At 35.3% G+C, this 17252-nt stretch overlaps 1 protein-coding gene across 2 annotated transcripts in view; it reads left to right on the plus strand.

Moving 5' to 3' along the window:
- Arap2 (ArfGAP with RhoGAP domain, ankyrin repeat and PH domain 2) overlaps positions 1–17252 on the plus strand; it is a 169855-nt gene that overhangs the window by 122352 nt on the left and 30251 nt on the right. Inside the window, exons 22-26 of one of the 2 annotated variants that reach the window (XM_052199605.1) lie at positions 2969–3074; positions 6310–6457; positions 7875–7943; positions 10301–10375; positions 13179–13296. In XM_052199605.1, coding sequence (XP_052055565.1) covers positions 2969–3074; positions 6310–6457; positions 7875–7943; positions 10301–10375; positions 13179–13296 — 516 coding nt within the window. The remainder of the gene's footprint in view (positions 1–2968; positions 3075–6309; positions 6458–7874; positions 7944–10300; positions 10376–13178; positions 13297–17252) is intronic. The other variant, XM_052199606.1, reaches the window with a different exon arrangement.

Here is a 17252-nt window from a genome sequence, read left to right on the forward strand (position 1 = left end):
GAATTCTTATAGTATACCAACTGTTTATAAAAAAACAGGAGTGTTCTAAGAACACTATTCAATTATCTGAATTCTTTCTATAATTATTTTTTTATTTTCTTGATTATTTTACTTATGTAATATAATCTGTTGCTCCATGATTGACAGATTGAAATTTGTATCTCATATGTTCAGTTCAATGGAAACTGTAGTACAAAATTGCAGTTTTAATCACATTGTCAGTGTGTACTCCACATTGATTTTAATATCAGGATCGTTGAAAGCTTCTATAATATCAAGTCACCTCATAGTACATGAGAGATGGCAATTGTGTCAAACAGTTTTATCCATGTGTTCTTAGTTTATTTGTGTCTAGGTACGACTCAAGAATTACAATTCCAAGAATCCTACTACTGTGTTGATAATTGAATAAGTTAGACAGTGTGTTTTGAGCTATTGTTTTCTTCTCTCAAATCCTTCCATGTCCTCCCCAGCCAGGTCTCTACCCAACTTCATGTATATTCTCTCTCTCTCTCTCTCTCTCTCTCTCTCTCTCTCTCTCTCTCTCTCTCTCTCTCTCTCACTCTGTCCCTGTCTCTCTGTCTGTCTCTGTCTCTGTCTCAATAAATAAGAAAAAGGAAAAATTAAAAAGAAACACAACAGAATTGATACATAGACAAATTCACAAACTGTAATAGCATGCAAAAAAAACTTATATGTGTTCAAACTAGACAAAATCCCATCACCAAGATCAGGCAGTACACATAAGATCCCAACCCCCAACCAGGGAGCTATCTGCAATTAATACCTGTTGAGAAGATGAAAATAGATTTTCCTCCAAAAGAGTGCCACTGAATTTATCAAATCAACAAACTCCAGGGCATGTCACATGGTCAAAACACCTTTTTTGTTTGTTTTGTTTTAGAATTTATCTGTGTGTGTGTGTGTGTGTGTGTGTGTGTCTGTGTCTGTGTGTGTCTGTATGTGTGTGTATGCATGCCTATGTATATGCACATGTGTATATGATGTGTACATGCCTGTGCACATGGGTGTGGTTGTATGCATGCCTATGTACATGTGTATAAAATATATATATATATATAATATATATATAATATATATGCCTGTGTGCGTGTGTATGAGTGTATACATGCCTGTGCACACTATACATGCATGTGTGTGGGTATATGCACACCTATGTACATGTATATAATATATATATATATGCCTGTGTACATGTATATGAGTGTATACATATCTGTGCACATGTGTGTGGTTTTATATGCATGTCTATGCAGACATGTGTGGGTGTATAGATTCCTATGAACTTGTGTGTAGGTATATACATGCGTACACACATGTGTGTTGGTGTATGCTTATCAGAAATTGGTGCCAATTGCTTTACTCCTTTGCTTTTACCTCATTGTTATAGGACATTGTCTCTGACTGAACTTGAAGCTTTCTAAATGGTTATATCAGCTTCCCAGAAAGCCCCAGGGATCTTGTGTCTCTACCTGCCAGTGCTTGAATTTCAGGCCTGCAGCACCATGCTTGTATTTTTAACATAAGAGTTCTCAGTGTCCAAACTCAGGTGTTCGTACTTGCACAGTAAGCTCTCTGTTCACCAAGATACACCCTGTGGCTACTCGTCATGTTTCCTATATGACATGAAATCTTTCCCAAGTTTTGCTTTCTAATTGCTTTGTTTTGAAAATATCTACTTATTTTTATAAAGTCCATGAAATGCTTTCTACTAGAATTATTACTTGATAATTATTATAATGTTAATTGGATTTTTTAAATATGTGAGGTTGTTTCTAAAATCATAAACTAGATGACAGGCAGAAAATATTTGGATTACTTATAAATTTGTTTGGTAACTTGGGTGTTTTCTCTTCCTGCTTTTCCAGCATTGTCTCTGGGTATGATATTTCCTCTGTAGGTCTCATGTGCAGCCTAAATGTACACAGGAGACAAAACTTGTTATTTCTAATAGGAGGGTTATTGGTAAATGTGTCACCTTTCCTCCATCCTTGGGTATCTTACAGAGCTTTCAAAGGGGCTGTATATATCTAATGAATCTTTGGAATGTCCCTGGCTTCTCTTGAGTAATGAGTAGGGAGAAGCAGGAAGTGAAAACCTGTAGCTTCCAAATGTCATTGGGGATTGAACCTGAAGAGTGAAACATCAGCAAATGTTGTTACTAAGAAAAGTGGCTGGAATTTCCCATGTCCACTAAGAGATTGGACTGGTCCACTTGTTCTGAATTCCTCTGTGTGGAAAGTTCCCAGTTCTCAGTTATGCCAGAGATTTGTCTTCTGAAGTTAAGAGGAGAGGGCGCAATGCTTTCTCATTTGTCTTTTGATGGACCAATTAATTTCTTTTTACAATAAAGACAGAAGGCCCATTATCTTCTAAATCTGAATTATGGTACTAAGTCCTATACATCACCTATTCCATGTTTTTCTTTTTTTTTTGTCTGATTTGAAGGCAGCAAGTCTGGTAACAGGCCCTTGATGTGGATCAAAGGACTATTACAGTTCATGGTTCTGGGATGTCTTATAGATTTGGAAAGATATTTAGGATTTTATAAGGAAAAGAGGTCAGCATATCATTTTCAAATACCAATAATGAAGCCCCTCTGTAGTCAGACATACTACACCTTTGGCTTAGCTCCTCAACATGTGCTAAAGTTTAATTAATTTATTGAATGTATTCCTGTTAAGATGTAAAAGTCCATAAAATACACTGTATAAAAGACCCTTTTGCCCTGCCCTTTTGAAAAAACTAGAATATATGACTGAGTAATGCTTGAACAGTTATTATTTTAATTTTCAGAATTACAGTCAATTGTGTTAAATGTCAAAATATGTCTCTCTTGAGACCTGATTATATCATTTATATGCTTATAAGTACTACTTAAAATAATACAGGAAGATACATGTACAATAAGGCTGATTAGTTTAAATGTCAGGAATTCTCTCCCTAGATACACAAGATGAAAAGGCAAGAACTGACAGGTACAGAGCCTTCATCCGCTCTCTTCCTGGGGTCAACAGAGCAACACTCGCCGCTCTAATTGAACACCTTTACAGGTACGTGGATTTCTAAATATTTTAAAGCATGACTATTATCAATAAAGAGTTTCCTTTCAGTTTAAAGCTGTGTACATAGACTCCCATGTTCTATTGTGAACCCTTCAGGTCTTAAGAACTTTACCTTACAGTTTTGTAATTAAGGTATACTTACATTTGAATATGCTGAAGATGTTCTCAAATGAATAATAATTGAACACAGCACTCCTCTGGAGTCAGTTAATAAGCAGGAGATTTAAAACTCTCTTGGATATAACATTGGGGAATGAGTGATTGTCTTATTTTTACAGTGTAAATATGGCTTATATTACACAGACCTGCTTCTGTCTCTAATATATTGGATAGATGTTTAAATGAGGAATTTTATAGCGTGATGCATGGGACCACAGAGGAGAGACTTGATGGCTGAATACTGAAACCCTGATGTTCTATAGTAGGGTGAAATCTGAGAATACAGTGTTTTAATTTGTGAGTTTTATAAACTTGTGCTATAGGTTTTTTTGTAAATAATAATAGCTGTTTTGAAAATGAGGTTGAGAAAGTTTCCACAATATTTATCTTTGGTAGCCAACTATTCTCTTGTAACATATAAACTCTTACAACAAAAGGAAGGTTTTTTTTTTAGCTCCTATTTATTTATTTATTTATTTATTTATTTATTTATTTATTTATTTATGTGGTGGTCAGGATTGTGAATATTAAGTCTGGCTCCATCTTGAGCTCTAACCCCAGTCTGCATAACATAGATCATATTGCATCACACAGTTAAGTATTTGATTATTCTAGGACAAAATGTGACCTATAATGTGAGAAATTAGTAAGAGAAAATGAAGGAGGTGACATGAGTTGAGGTTTAAGAGTTTCACGGAATTCTTTGATGTTAAAGAGCCATATATGATCTGGATGTATATAACAAAAAAATATAGACAAAGTGTGAAAAATTGCCTGAGCCCAGGAGAGCATCCTGAGCATTGTGGACATTGTCTAAACAGCAAAGCAAGCAAAAGTCTGAAGATAAGCCCCATGCGTGGGTGGGAGTGCTTCGGAGACATATGTACTAGGGGATGTGAACATTGATAGTTGCCCGGCAGGAAGCTGTGAAAAGCTTTGCAGGTCATGTATACCCATTTGGATTTTATAAGGAATTACTAATATAATGTCTTACTTAGGGTTCTTTGGGTTCTTATGAGCAGGCCAAAGTATATAAGAAGGCTGATATGAAATACTGGGGGACAGCAGTATCTGTGTACCAGAAATAAAGAAAGCAATTTACAGGATACACTGTTTATTCTAGAAATTGAGGTTGTGAGGGAAAGTTAAATATATTGACAGCCTAAGAGGTACACGGAGGAATGGTTTTACTGAATCAGTCTCGAGAAATTAAGGAATTGGGTAATGTCATCAAAAGTGTAAGTCACCTTGGATGCCTTCAGATTGGTACAGCTTTTAATTCAATACCTGCCCTGGATAACAATTCACTTCTTCCATCAGAAGAAGCCACTTAATTCCACTCAGCACGTATTCATTATGCACTGCAGTGCGATTAAAGCAAGAGTCTCTCTGACTGAGATTCTAGCAACAGAGACAGCCACAGGAGATAAATTTTCCAGATATTTACAATCTAGTGTGATAAAAGTGCAGGAGTAGTTTGGAGGAATGCTTGCAATTGTTACCTCTTCCTTTATTAAATTCCAGTTGCTTTTCCATCTTGTAAATCGGATGGGATGATTGCAGTTTCTTTATCTAGTCTCTGCTATGCAATTTTGCATTTTATTATTGATTTTTGACATTATCATATATATTACTACCATGTTTACTCCCTTTGGCATGCATCTTCTAAAGTCTGTACCTTAGTCAGGAGTAGTTTGCTTTCTCTTGGTTTCTTAGTATGCGTGTGGGGGGGATATGTGATAAGTATGTGTATGGGGGTTTGTGTATATATGGTGTGTGTGTGTGTGTGTGTGTGTGTGTGTGTGTGTGTGGATGGATGGGTGGCTGTCAACAGTTAAAGAGCTGCTCTATATACAGGTAGTAAAAATTCAATAAAATCAACAGGTATTTGTAGTGTTTCTCATCAGTTATTTTGATCCTTATAACTCCCCCTTGTGGGAATGACTATTGTTGTAAAGCTCAAAATGGGTGAATATTTAAAGTACTCATTATATTATCTGAAAATTATAGCTTACTGATTAGAAGAATTAATTTGCTTGTCAATATCTCTTTATTTTGGAAAGGCATTCTTGGGGCTAAATAGAGATAACGCCACCATTAGGATCACTTACTGATCATGCAAAGGACTCAGGTTTACTCCATTTCTAGCACTCATATGATAGTTCAAAATAATCTGAACCTCCAGTTCCTGGAGATTCAGTTCTTCTGCCAGTCCATATGGGCATCCAGCACACATGTGGTCCACATAATACATGTAGGCAAACCACCCATAAAATAAAATAAAACACTTTAATAAATAATAAAATAGGAGTAGTCTCCAAAGTTTCTAAGACAAGGATGGCTGTATTTTTGTTTATACATTTGCTTTTTGAGATATCCTGTCTTGAATAACTTGAAAAAAACCTATTATGAAAGGACTTGATGTCATATAAAGCCATCATATAATATATGTCATATAATAACCATTTAAATGTTACTCTGTTAAAGGGAAAGTCATTGTCTCGTCAAGTCTAATTCAGCATAGCAACCCTCTGATGGGATTGGCTGCTTAATGATAGAGAAGCAATCAGCAATCTGTCCTTGGCTTTGATGAGTACCAAGAGAGTATATGTACTTAACTGAGGGTGTGCTTTGTAGAAACCGTAGCCTTGCCTGCAGCCTGAACTACCTAGTGACAGGTCCAACAGGTCTTTTTAAAGCCTGTCATCTTTAAAACTTCCTGCTCTCCACAGCCCATCTTTTATTTGTGATACAGCTACATACATTATTTCCAGCCAGGTCTTAACACATTTCTTGTGCTTTGGACTTTGGCATGAATTGTTCATTGGCTGAAACTGTTTGTGTATTGTCAGTCTCTGAGTACCAAGTATTGCTCCTTTGAACAGTAATTTTTCTTCTATTCTTAATTAGACTAAGTCTACCATTATGTCTCCCCTGATCCTTTTGTTTTGAAGAGCTTTGTCCTGTGTGCCTGTGTTTGTGTTTTCAATTATCACTGAGATTATATTTCAATGAAATTCTTGAATACAAGTATGCCATAATGAAATATACTGTCCCCTAACAGGGTTCAGAAATGCTCAGAAATCAATCACATGAATGCCCATAACTTGGCATTGGTCTTTTCATCGTGCTTATTTCAAACTAAGGGACAAACGAGTGAAGAAGTCAATGTAATTGAAGATCTAATTAATAATTATGTGGAAATATTTGAGGTAAGAATGCTATGTCCTCTCCTCTTACGGTAGATTGAGCTTTGAAGCTTGCTAAACCCAATATTTATTTCTCGATGTTATTCGGGTCCATGTGAACATTTTAAAAATAGATACTGTGAAGGATAGTTAGGTTTGAAGGTTTTAGCTATAATTGGCTTTTAAAACAGTAACCATTTATTTAAATGTAGCTGCAGCTTTTAAATATTTTCACCATCTGTTGTCTGTTGGACAGCATACTATTTACAGGCTGGTGTGTGTGTTTTCTCTTCACTGTGTATATGCATTAAGTATGTCTACTGAGAGGTGTGAAGTTATGAATTTAACAAATTCAGTGATCAACAAAAGCCTGTTAAATGCTGCAATTGAAATCACTCTGAGTTTTTTTGTTTTTTTAACTGTGCTCTGCCTGGCAGAGAATGATGAAGCATTATCTTACTACGGCTTTTACTCAGTCCTCACATGTATTTATTTCACTTTTCAGTTTGCAGTTCTCTGAAGTGAGTATATTTATGTTTTATTAGTCAACTAATGTTTTTAGCTTAATCAAGAGAAGATATAGAAAATAAGGGTAGACTTTAGCTGCTCTGGGTAAAAGTCTCTTCTGTTACGTAAATAAACTCTCACACCAACCCTTTGGTCTAACCTGGTTCCATGCTTGCTCAAGTGATGCTTTCTTGTGTTCTGTGGATACGGTTGTACCAAATGAAACCAGATGAGTTGGTGTGGCAGTTTAATAATCTTGAGAATTGTTCATTTTTGCTATAATTAATCACAGGATGCCTTAGCACAGGAAACTAAGTGCTCTTACTACGGTAACAGCTTGAACTGGGATTTCCAAGAGAGATCATGGCACACCTGCCCTCCATCACTCCTCAGTCTCTTCCTCTTCCTTCCTGTTTGTCTATTGTTTTTGTATTTTGATCAACGGCAGCTTCTTTGAAATGATCAGATGCTGAGATAAACAAAAATAAATGTGGCTTTACATGCTCTCTTTATTATGTTAATAGAGCTAAATGGTTCCTTCTCAGTTTTGTAGAATGGAAGATTTCTATTAAAAGTTTAATAAACCCTTAAGGAATATGTGGGTTTGAGTTATTTGTCTAGTTTCTCAACTGCAAGCACTTTTGGAAATTGTCCATGGGAACCTGTGCTTGGAAATCCATATGGTTTTTCATGAGTAGACTGCAGTAGGATGGGATATCATCAAAACATATTCCAAGCCCTACAAAGTTCTGTCCAGCTGGCTTCATGTTGCCCAGGTTGGGGTGCTCCTGTGATCAACACGGTGACAATGATGTCCATCCTGGTCTGTTTATAGTTTGTGGTTACTTAAATTCCTGATGAGCTAGGTGAGGACAAGCCTCCTTGCTCTGTGTGCTCTACATTATTAGAATATTGCAAATTATATTTTAAACAGGTTAAAGAAGACCAAGTCAAACAAATGGACATAGAAAATAGCTTTATAACCAAGTGGAAAGACACTCAAGTGAGTAGTAAGAGTTAGTCTCTAAAGACTTGAAAACTAAACTTTTGTAAATACATTTGTTGTGTGCGTTCAGGTTCCCATTCACAGTGAAAGAGACTGGTGAAGGCCGGAGGCACCTCTGAAACCTGATGCGTATGTGCCAAACATGATAATTTCACCACAAACATTGAGGAAGCAATGACTAATATTTGCTAAAACCAAAACACTCTTTGCTATGCCAGTGGGTTTCAAAGGAAGCATTTAAAGCCAAAGAAATATTAAAATGAACTGCAAAATCACATAGCATAGTGATTTTTATCTCTTAATATTCGGGAATCATAAATGATTTCTTACCTGCTTCTGCTCTTCTTGCTCTCAGCTGATTGTATTAATGAGACCATTTCTAAGGTGACCTGTGTCACACATACTAACTTTTGTCATTAGTCTGCTGTTCTAAATCCTGTCTTGCTTCCCTAGCCAGATTACATTGGATTTGTGTGTTGAGGATACATCTTGCTTTTCCAGGCTCCTTTCCCTTGTTTGATGAATTCACTGGAACGACTTAAAGTTGATCATTAATCATCTTCTGGTAACTAGCAATGATAATGGATTCAGGGTTTCACTGTAAATAATAGAAATGGGTCAAATGTGCTCTGTTCACAATTACACTCAGATAATGAGGCAAATTCCTGCTTATTAGTCAGACCCAAAGTTTGCTTCAGTCTTGAAGCATCTACTTCTAATTAAAGAAATCACTGCAGCTATCATTCTGCATGAAGCAGAGGAGCCCATGCCTAGATTCCCCTCGAACTAATACTGTGATGTTAATTACTTAACAAATGATTCCCTCTATTTTAACAGAAAGTAATGAATGTAACTTTCAGAGAAGTTAGCTTTAACACTACACTAAAAATAATCTTGCTTATTATCAGTGCTTATAATTCTCAGTTTGTGTAGATGTTTTTCAGTCCTGAAATGGAGGATTGTGAGCCTGGGAGAAATGCTTGCCCCTCTAATCTCTATTGTTACTGCCTGAGTATCTGCTTGAATTTTACAACAAAGAAGCTAGACTGTGACATTTTGGATTTACTATTTTACTATAAGTAAAACTATATATATATATGTATATATATATATACATATATATATATACATACAGATATAAATATATATACACATAATAATTGAGAAAAGCACTAAAATAATGTAGAAGATTTGGTTATCTGTGCTTTCGGCTTGCTTCAGTCTATTTTAAGCTTGGATTTTGCAGTATTATGTTAACCTTGCTTTAATTTCTTACCTGTTTCACTTTGTGCCTCACTCTGTGTATTTTGTGCATTTGCCTTTTTTTTTTTAATTTTCACAATGTTTTTATCTTGCTGGGATGTTTATACAAATGTGAAAATCAAAAATGTCAGCTCTATCTTTCTCCGCAGACATTGTATGTAGAATCAAAACAAGACAGAAACATTGGGAATAGGTTTTGCCAACATACAGTGGCAAAACCATTCAGAGCACTTCTTCAGAGTACAGTTTAAATCTTTCTCCCACAGATTTACTTCCTAGATAAGGGAAATTTAGCTTCAGAATGACTATATCTCAGATTGTTTTTCAAATATTAGTAATACATATTTTAAGTAGTTATACAGTGGATTTCTGAAGAAAAAAAAGATTAGTCTTATTTCTTAGCCTGTATTTTCTGATGTTGGTATGTATTATGCTGTCTTGTTCTTGTTCTTTTTATTTGTTAACTTATTTTCTTAGTCTCAGTTTGGGAATGCAATGACCCAAATAAGTCTTCTTTTCTGCTTCTGGACGGATAATACAAACTAAAGCTTATCTTGCTTTTCTACCTTATTCTGTTATTCTACTTTTATGTTCCTTGCTTATTACCTTCCCTGCTTATACTTTTAGTTCATCCTTGATGCAACTTACCTCCCAATTTCAGTGTCTCAATGTCTCAGCTGCATGACAGTTTAGCAAGGCTTATTTTGTCTTGTGAGGTTATGTACTACATAGACTAAGGGTTTACATATTCTGTGGCTCCTAAACTCTTGTTGTCAGATACAGCCTACATCGATTCCAGAGTCATTGGTTCAATGTTTGAAGACACTCAGGCCTTGAACATGGCATTTAATAAAAATGTCATATTGTGATTGCTGTTGCTATCAATACCATTTCTTCCAACTCTAAACTTTAGGCATTCTTATCTGTAATCAAGCACATTTTGAAATAAGTACTAATAGTGGTGAGCAGGGGAATTAAGGAGATTTAATTGCTATACATTTTGGAGAGTATGAGAAGCATTTGTAGCTCTATCTGTATCTGTCATTTTGTGATAGACTGACATATGCTGTCTTTACATCTGTCCTTTCTAGGTGTCCCAGGCTGGAGACTTGTTAATTGAAGTATATGTGGAAAGAAAGGAACCTGACTGTAGTATTATAATCCGGGTGAGTCCTAAGGGAGAAGATAAAGAATACTCTTGGACTCTCAGAGATGGTGGTCACTGACAAATTTTCCAGGATGTTTTGTATTTTAGTCTCTCTTCAGTTCAGTGATTGATGACAAGATGGCCCTTTCCTAGCCCTATCCCCTCAAATTCTATTATTTTAGTTGTTATTTTAGATGTTTGGAAGAAAACATCTGTACCTTAGTTAGGATTTTTCTATACGTTTTAGAAAATGAACCAGGACCTAGTACTTGCTTCTCCCCTTCCTAAAACTGTGACATGATATGTTATTTACTCTGCTTTACTCTTCAATTTCTAACCTGTTAAATGACTTTCTAATCTAAATGGACGTACACACAGAGCAGATTATGTTCCATGCAGCCGTTTAACAAGCACATATTTATATTATCATTAATGTCCAGTCTCAGTGCTTACTTGAATTTAAACTTGAATATTAGTTAGCTCCATCTTTTCTTTGAGCTGAATTAAAATTACGTAACTTTCATGTCACTGTATTCAATAATTTGTCTCCCTTAGGGACAATAGCAGTGCTATTTCATGTTCTTGCTTGGTAAGCTGATTTTTTTTTCTGAGTAAAAAGTACATATTCTTCTATGTAATAGTTGTTCTCTTCATTATCTGTTTTAAACTCTTATGATGTTAAATACATTGTGACTATAAACTTAGGTGATTCCAGTGGTTACATATTATCACTGTATGTCATTACTTGCCTAACTTAGGACATGGAGCTGGAACCTGATCATAGGAGTCTATGATCAGATCTTGTGGGAGTCATTTTCTATTCCTTAGGCACAACATAACTCTTATTCTGAATGTGTGACTGTGGTTATAGTGAATATGAGAAGCTCTTGTAAATTAAATTACAGATTAAATCACTCAGCAAAGGTATCATTGGTGCTAGGAGATATAAAAATAGTCTGTATACATATATAAGAGTCTATTTTATATACTTTAATGTATATTTCACAAATATATATGCATATTTATATATATACTTTTTTTTTTTTTTATATATATACTTTTTAAAGTATGTTTTAATTTAGTCTTTCTAATGGAGTTGTACTAATTATGACAATTTAGCAAAGTTCGCATATTTTCTCACTGTATTTAAATAAAAACCTATTTCATTTTAAGTAATTTGGAAAGGCCAAATAGTGGTAACAAACTGTTCAGCAATTATCAATATGATTTACACATAGCTTTAAGACTGAAAAACAGTGTTGTTGTATTTACACTGTTGATTCTGACCTCAAACTCTGGAGGCATACACCAAGTTTTAGGAAATGGAAAATGGGAATAAAAAGACATTTAGGGCGCAGCACAAACTTGGATCATCGTAGCCTGCACTGGATATTTATTATAGGGATGTTTGCATTCCATAAATTAATCTTTGCTGAGTATATAGTACAAGGTCCATCCTATTTCCCACATTCCCCTGGCTTTTAGGTCTTTAAGAAGGTGCTATGTTTCTTTTCCATTTTCTTTTTTCAATTTCAAGTTCTGGAGAAATGGCTCAACAGTTAAGAGCACCGGCTGCCCTTCTATAAGACCCCAATTCAATTCCCAGAAACCTCAAGGTGGCGTACAGTATCAGAAATCCAATTCTAGGGTATCTGAAACCCTCTTTCCTCAGTTGATATTAGCAGTGAATGTGTTTCACTGACATACATGTAGGAAAAACCAAACATATAGTATAATAAAGTTAAATTAAAAATATTTTAAAGCAATGCTGATTTGAGGCATCAAGGAATCTTCTCACCTGCAATTTCCATTTCTTCATGTTCTCCAAGTTGAGATCCTTTGTAAGTTTAAAATTCTATGAGCTCTAAATACAATAGGTTTATAATTAATACATTTCATAAATTAATCCATAAATTTCATTAAGATAGAATGAGTGAGTTACCTATAACGATGTGCACACAAGCGCACATGTATACACATACACACACAGACACACACATACACACACACACATGCTTAGGACTGATGGGCAAATCTAAGAAAACTTTTTAGGATATTCATTTGCTAAGAGCTTCCAAACTAAGTTATTGTTGCAGTGTTCTAATTGCTAATATGACTGCTCTTTAAAATTATCAATGAATTCTAACTAACTAAATCATTGTTGTGGTTTTATGCAATCATAATTATCAAGTCCTAAACTTGATAGAAACCCCAGAGTCCCTGAAAAGGTGGTGGCATGCTTACATACTGGCCTCTGGCTGTGAGATGCTTGAGAATCTGGTCCTCAGACTTGCACTGCAGAATCATCGGCCTCCTGAGATACTAACTTGAGTGTACTCTGTATGATGGTATGCAACCATCTGTCACTTGGCATTTCAGGGAATACCACAGGCACCAAAACCCTGGGGCTTCTTGGCATGACAGATACTATTTAATCATCTTCATAATATTTAGAGTCCAATCTGAATAAACCAAGTAACTCTGCACTCTTGATTATAGAAAGACAAATGAAATTTTACTATGAGAAAATTACCATATTTTATGATTAGGGTCTGGTTTTGTTTTGTGTTGTTATTGTTTTGTTGTTTTCTTTTGTTTTGTTTGTTATGAGCACCATAAGAACTTGTTAAGAAAATAATTACCTTCAATGTCTGTATTACAGTATCTCTTTACTTTGATATTACAATGTATTTTATGGGAAAAAAATCTCATTGTAGTGCTTTCTTTGTGCTTTGATAATCATGAGATGTGGAACTTCATTGCCTTAGCACAAGACTTCTTCTGTATCAAACGTCTTTGAAGATGTATTCCATATCTTACAGATATCTCCTGTGATGGAAGCGGAAGAGTTAACAAATGATATATTAGCAATAAAAAATATCATTCCTACAAAAGATGATATTTGGGCCACATTTGAAGTCATTGAAAATGAAGAGCTAGGTGAGTGAGTGGCCTTCACACCAGAGATTCTTAAATTCCATAGCCAGTGACTGACACTTTGGGACAAGCCACTGCTCACATGTGCTGTCTTTCTAAAGATTTGCATCTCATTATGAATTCTGTTCTACCTCTCTCCCTGTCTTGACATATGCTTTCACCATTTGAGAGTGACTTCCTACAATGTTGGCTCATCAGAATAATTAATTCTTTCATTAACTATATAAATACAGTATACAGTGTTAGTTGTCTCTGTTTCTGCTTCATCAAGCAATAGTTTTATTCCTAAGGACAAACAGTATGACTTATAACATTATCCTAAGTGTCACCTCACTACCACCTTATATTTGTGTGCTCTTTATTTAGTAAGAATACATATTTAAAGATTGTTATCCCTTGAATCAATAATTTTACATAGAACAGAAACTTCTCATTTGGCTGTTTGATTTTCTCCTATCACCAATGTCTTAATTTCTCATGCATCCTCACAAAGAAACTAAAGAGTAAAGAGACCTTTTAAACCACCTTGACTACCCTGGTAGCCAAGTGCTGAATAAGCTTAACATTCTAATCACACCATTTGGTATTAAAGACCTATAGGACAAAAAAAATAAGATGCAGGATTTCATTGTACCTTGACCATCTGTCTAGCTGATATCTACTAAGGTCTTGGGACCCTTTCAAGTATAGCTGTCAAACTGCCAAAAAGAAAAACTTGCCACCACACAAGGCTCTGGATAAAAATTAAAATTAAATTTTGATCTACCCCAGGGTGCATTATTTGGAATATTGGAATCAGCATTAAAATATAAGGAGATTATATATAGGCACTTGTGCACCACTCCATCTTGATATTTTTACTTATTTGCTTTTTACATGCATAATTCCATAAAAATTAATGGGACCTACAATATGATATTGTCAATATGTCTTGTCAAGGTACAGTATCCCTAGTGCTTGGGTGTCAGTTCTCAGAGCCTGCCTTCATTAGTCTTTGCACCCCCCCTGGACAGAGCTCCTCTGACAAGTGACTCCTATGACCTCCCAACTGTGAAACTCAGCAGCCCTGCTTTCAGCATCTCGGTGGCTGATGCCCTCTACCATACACTGCTGGTGAACTTTCCTTTATCCTGTGGTGTACTCAAGGCTATTTTCAGAACTCCTTCCATGGTCTTAACTCTTCAATCTTCCCATCCAGTTTATACTTCCTTTTTCTTCTGTCTATTGTCAAACATCGTGTTTGTCCTTACACAATTCCTTTGGTTACCCTTTCTGATTTTATGTATTCTTTAGATTATGTTAAATACTTTATGCTCGACTAGTATTAGGAGACAGTGTTTTCCATGTGTATCTTTGGTTTACATACATCAGCAGTCCCCCACCATCCACTTGATCACATCCTTTAAAGTCTTAATAAAAGCTTCATGGTAGAAGTAGAGAGTGTATCTTTTTTTTTTAAGATTCATTTATTACATGTAAGTACACTGTAACTGTTTTCAGACACTTCAGAAAAAGGAGTCAGATCCTATTACAGATGGTTGTGAGCCACCATGTGGTTGCTGGGATTTGAACTCAGGACCTTTGGAAGAGCAGTCAGTGTTCTTAACCACTGAGCCATCTCTCTAGCCTGAGAGTGCATCTTTTGTTTAGTTTTGTTTTGCCTCAATTTTCCAAGATGGTACATCATAGGTAATAGCTGTAAAATTAAAATCTTGATTAAATAAAGAATAGTATATAACCATAAGTTCTAGATTCTTTTGATTTTTCTTATAATGAAATGGGTTTAATTATTGTCCTCATTATATTTGTAGATAAAAGATTATGTCTATTGACATTATTGCCAAGGATTTCTTCCATCTTCAAAATCCTCTTTTTACTGCTTCCTCTGTTTCTGATTATTCTATCATCTCAGCCTTCCACAAACTTTCAAGATATGGATAAAATATAGACATCTTTTTTGCCAGGATGTAACTGTCTGTTACAGTTATTAATGGAGTCCTCATATCTTTTCTGAACTTTTAACCCCAAACTTTATTATCCACATTCATATCTGTAATCTGGTCTTCTCTGGTGAAAACCAAAGAAGTCTGTTCATTTCTGTGTATTCCATGCTGGGTCTTTATTATGCTTCTCCTGATATTCCTGACCTCCTCCCAAAAATCACTTCCATAGGTTTCTGACCCACATGTAAGCTGTAATCAGATCCATTCTCTCTGTTGATTTTCCGGTCCTTGCTTTTCTGTCACTGTTACAAATATCTCTAATAAACTATCTAGAAAGGAGAAGAGAGTTCTTTTCTCTCACCACTCAAATGTTTGAGTGTGCAGTTCATTAAACTTCCATCCTTAGCTGGGCAAAAGGTCTAGGTGGAGCATTTGGAGCAGGGAACACTTTCCATTGCTCGATAGAGAGAAAGCAAGAAACAATGTAAGGGTCTCAGTTTCCCCTTCAAGAGCAGGATCCAAGACCTACCATGTCTTCCTTTCAGAACACTTGGCACAGATTTCACCATACCCTAAGAGCACTTTAGTCCCTGATCATATCTTCTTTAACATGTGACCTTTGGAGGATATTCAAATTCAATCTGTAGAAGAGAGGGTCTTTTCTTTTTTTGTCTTTTTGAAATTCTATCAGCAATTACCCTGTTCTAAAGCATGCTGTGGCTTTAGTACTTAACTCCCATTCTGATCTTCCTCTCTATATGTCCTGTACCTCTCAAAGAAATATCCCTCAAAGAGCCTCATTTAAGAAGATTTCACTGAGGATTTTGGTTTTATGAAACATATAATTCCTATAAAGAAATATGATAGCAAAAAGATTTCCTTTTCTCTTCTACATATTATGGTTTGGAAGACCAATGTATTTTTATTAATATTTTAAAGTTCTCCTCGTGTATATGTAAAATGCTAATGCAATACCAGATGGGATAGAGCAGAGCTTTTGCTCTCTTGAGTTTGACACTAAGAATTAGATGTAAAAATGCCATAATCATTTTTGAAAACCTGTACCACAAATGGCAGACATTTCAGGGTAGCAGCTGTTATTTCTAATGAAAATTCAAAAGCATCCCTATTGAGCTAAGTAGATAAGGTTCATTCTTTGCACATGATTTAAACAGTTAAGGCATTGTCTTTTCTGGAGATGTAGAACTTCCTTTTTAACCTATTCTCTCTTTAGACTTTTTTTTTAAAATCAAATGTACCAAGTAGACTTTATGAAGTTCTGTTTCTAGGTCATGTCCTCTTTCTACATGATACATGTCTTATCTTATATAATCTGTCATGAAAGAAGTGTGAAAGTATCAGCATCAAGAAACATATATTTATAAGACTTTATGTTCAAATAATGGTTGATAATTCTATCCATTTTGCATACTTCTCATCCCTTTCTTAAAATTGACATTTTTTTCATTTAGTAATGTTTGGCAGTCTGTAATATTTAGCTCCTAATTTTCAACTCTCCTCCTTATCTAGGAAGTTGTGTCTGCAAGGTTTTCACCCTCCCCAATTATTTCATGCAGTGATCCTGATCAGAAAAACAATACACTTAAATTTTGTGACAAGAAGTAATTATCTGCTCATTAACAAGCCTCAGTGTCTATTGTAATACATTTCAGTTATATTAAGAACACAGTTCTGTCAATATGAAATCTGCTTATAACTGAATGTAATAATGACTCTATTTAGTATACGGCTTCTGACAATTGGAAATCTCTTTACTAATTCTATTCCATTGGTACACCAATCGATCCCCTAGTCTGGCAACAGTGTTATACCTACCTTGCCTCATCTGCAGCTCAGTCATTATTTTTATGGATGCAGTCTTTAACCTATTGCTGCTATTTATTTATGTATTCCCCCCAATGGATGACAAAGTGACAGGAAGAAGGCAAACTGATTTTTCTCTTATATTGCTACATTTGGGACTCAAAATATTTTTGTATGCTCTCCCCTACCAGA

The sequence above is a fragment of the Apodemus sylvaticus genome, chromosome 11 (assembly GCF_947179515.1).
Source record: "Apodemus sylvaticus chromosome 11, mApoSyl1.1, whole genome shotgun sequence".
Lineage (NCBI taxonomy): Eukaryota > Metazoa > Chordata > Mammalia > Rodentia > Muridae > Apodemus > Apodemus sylvaticus.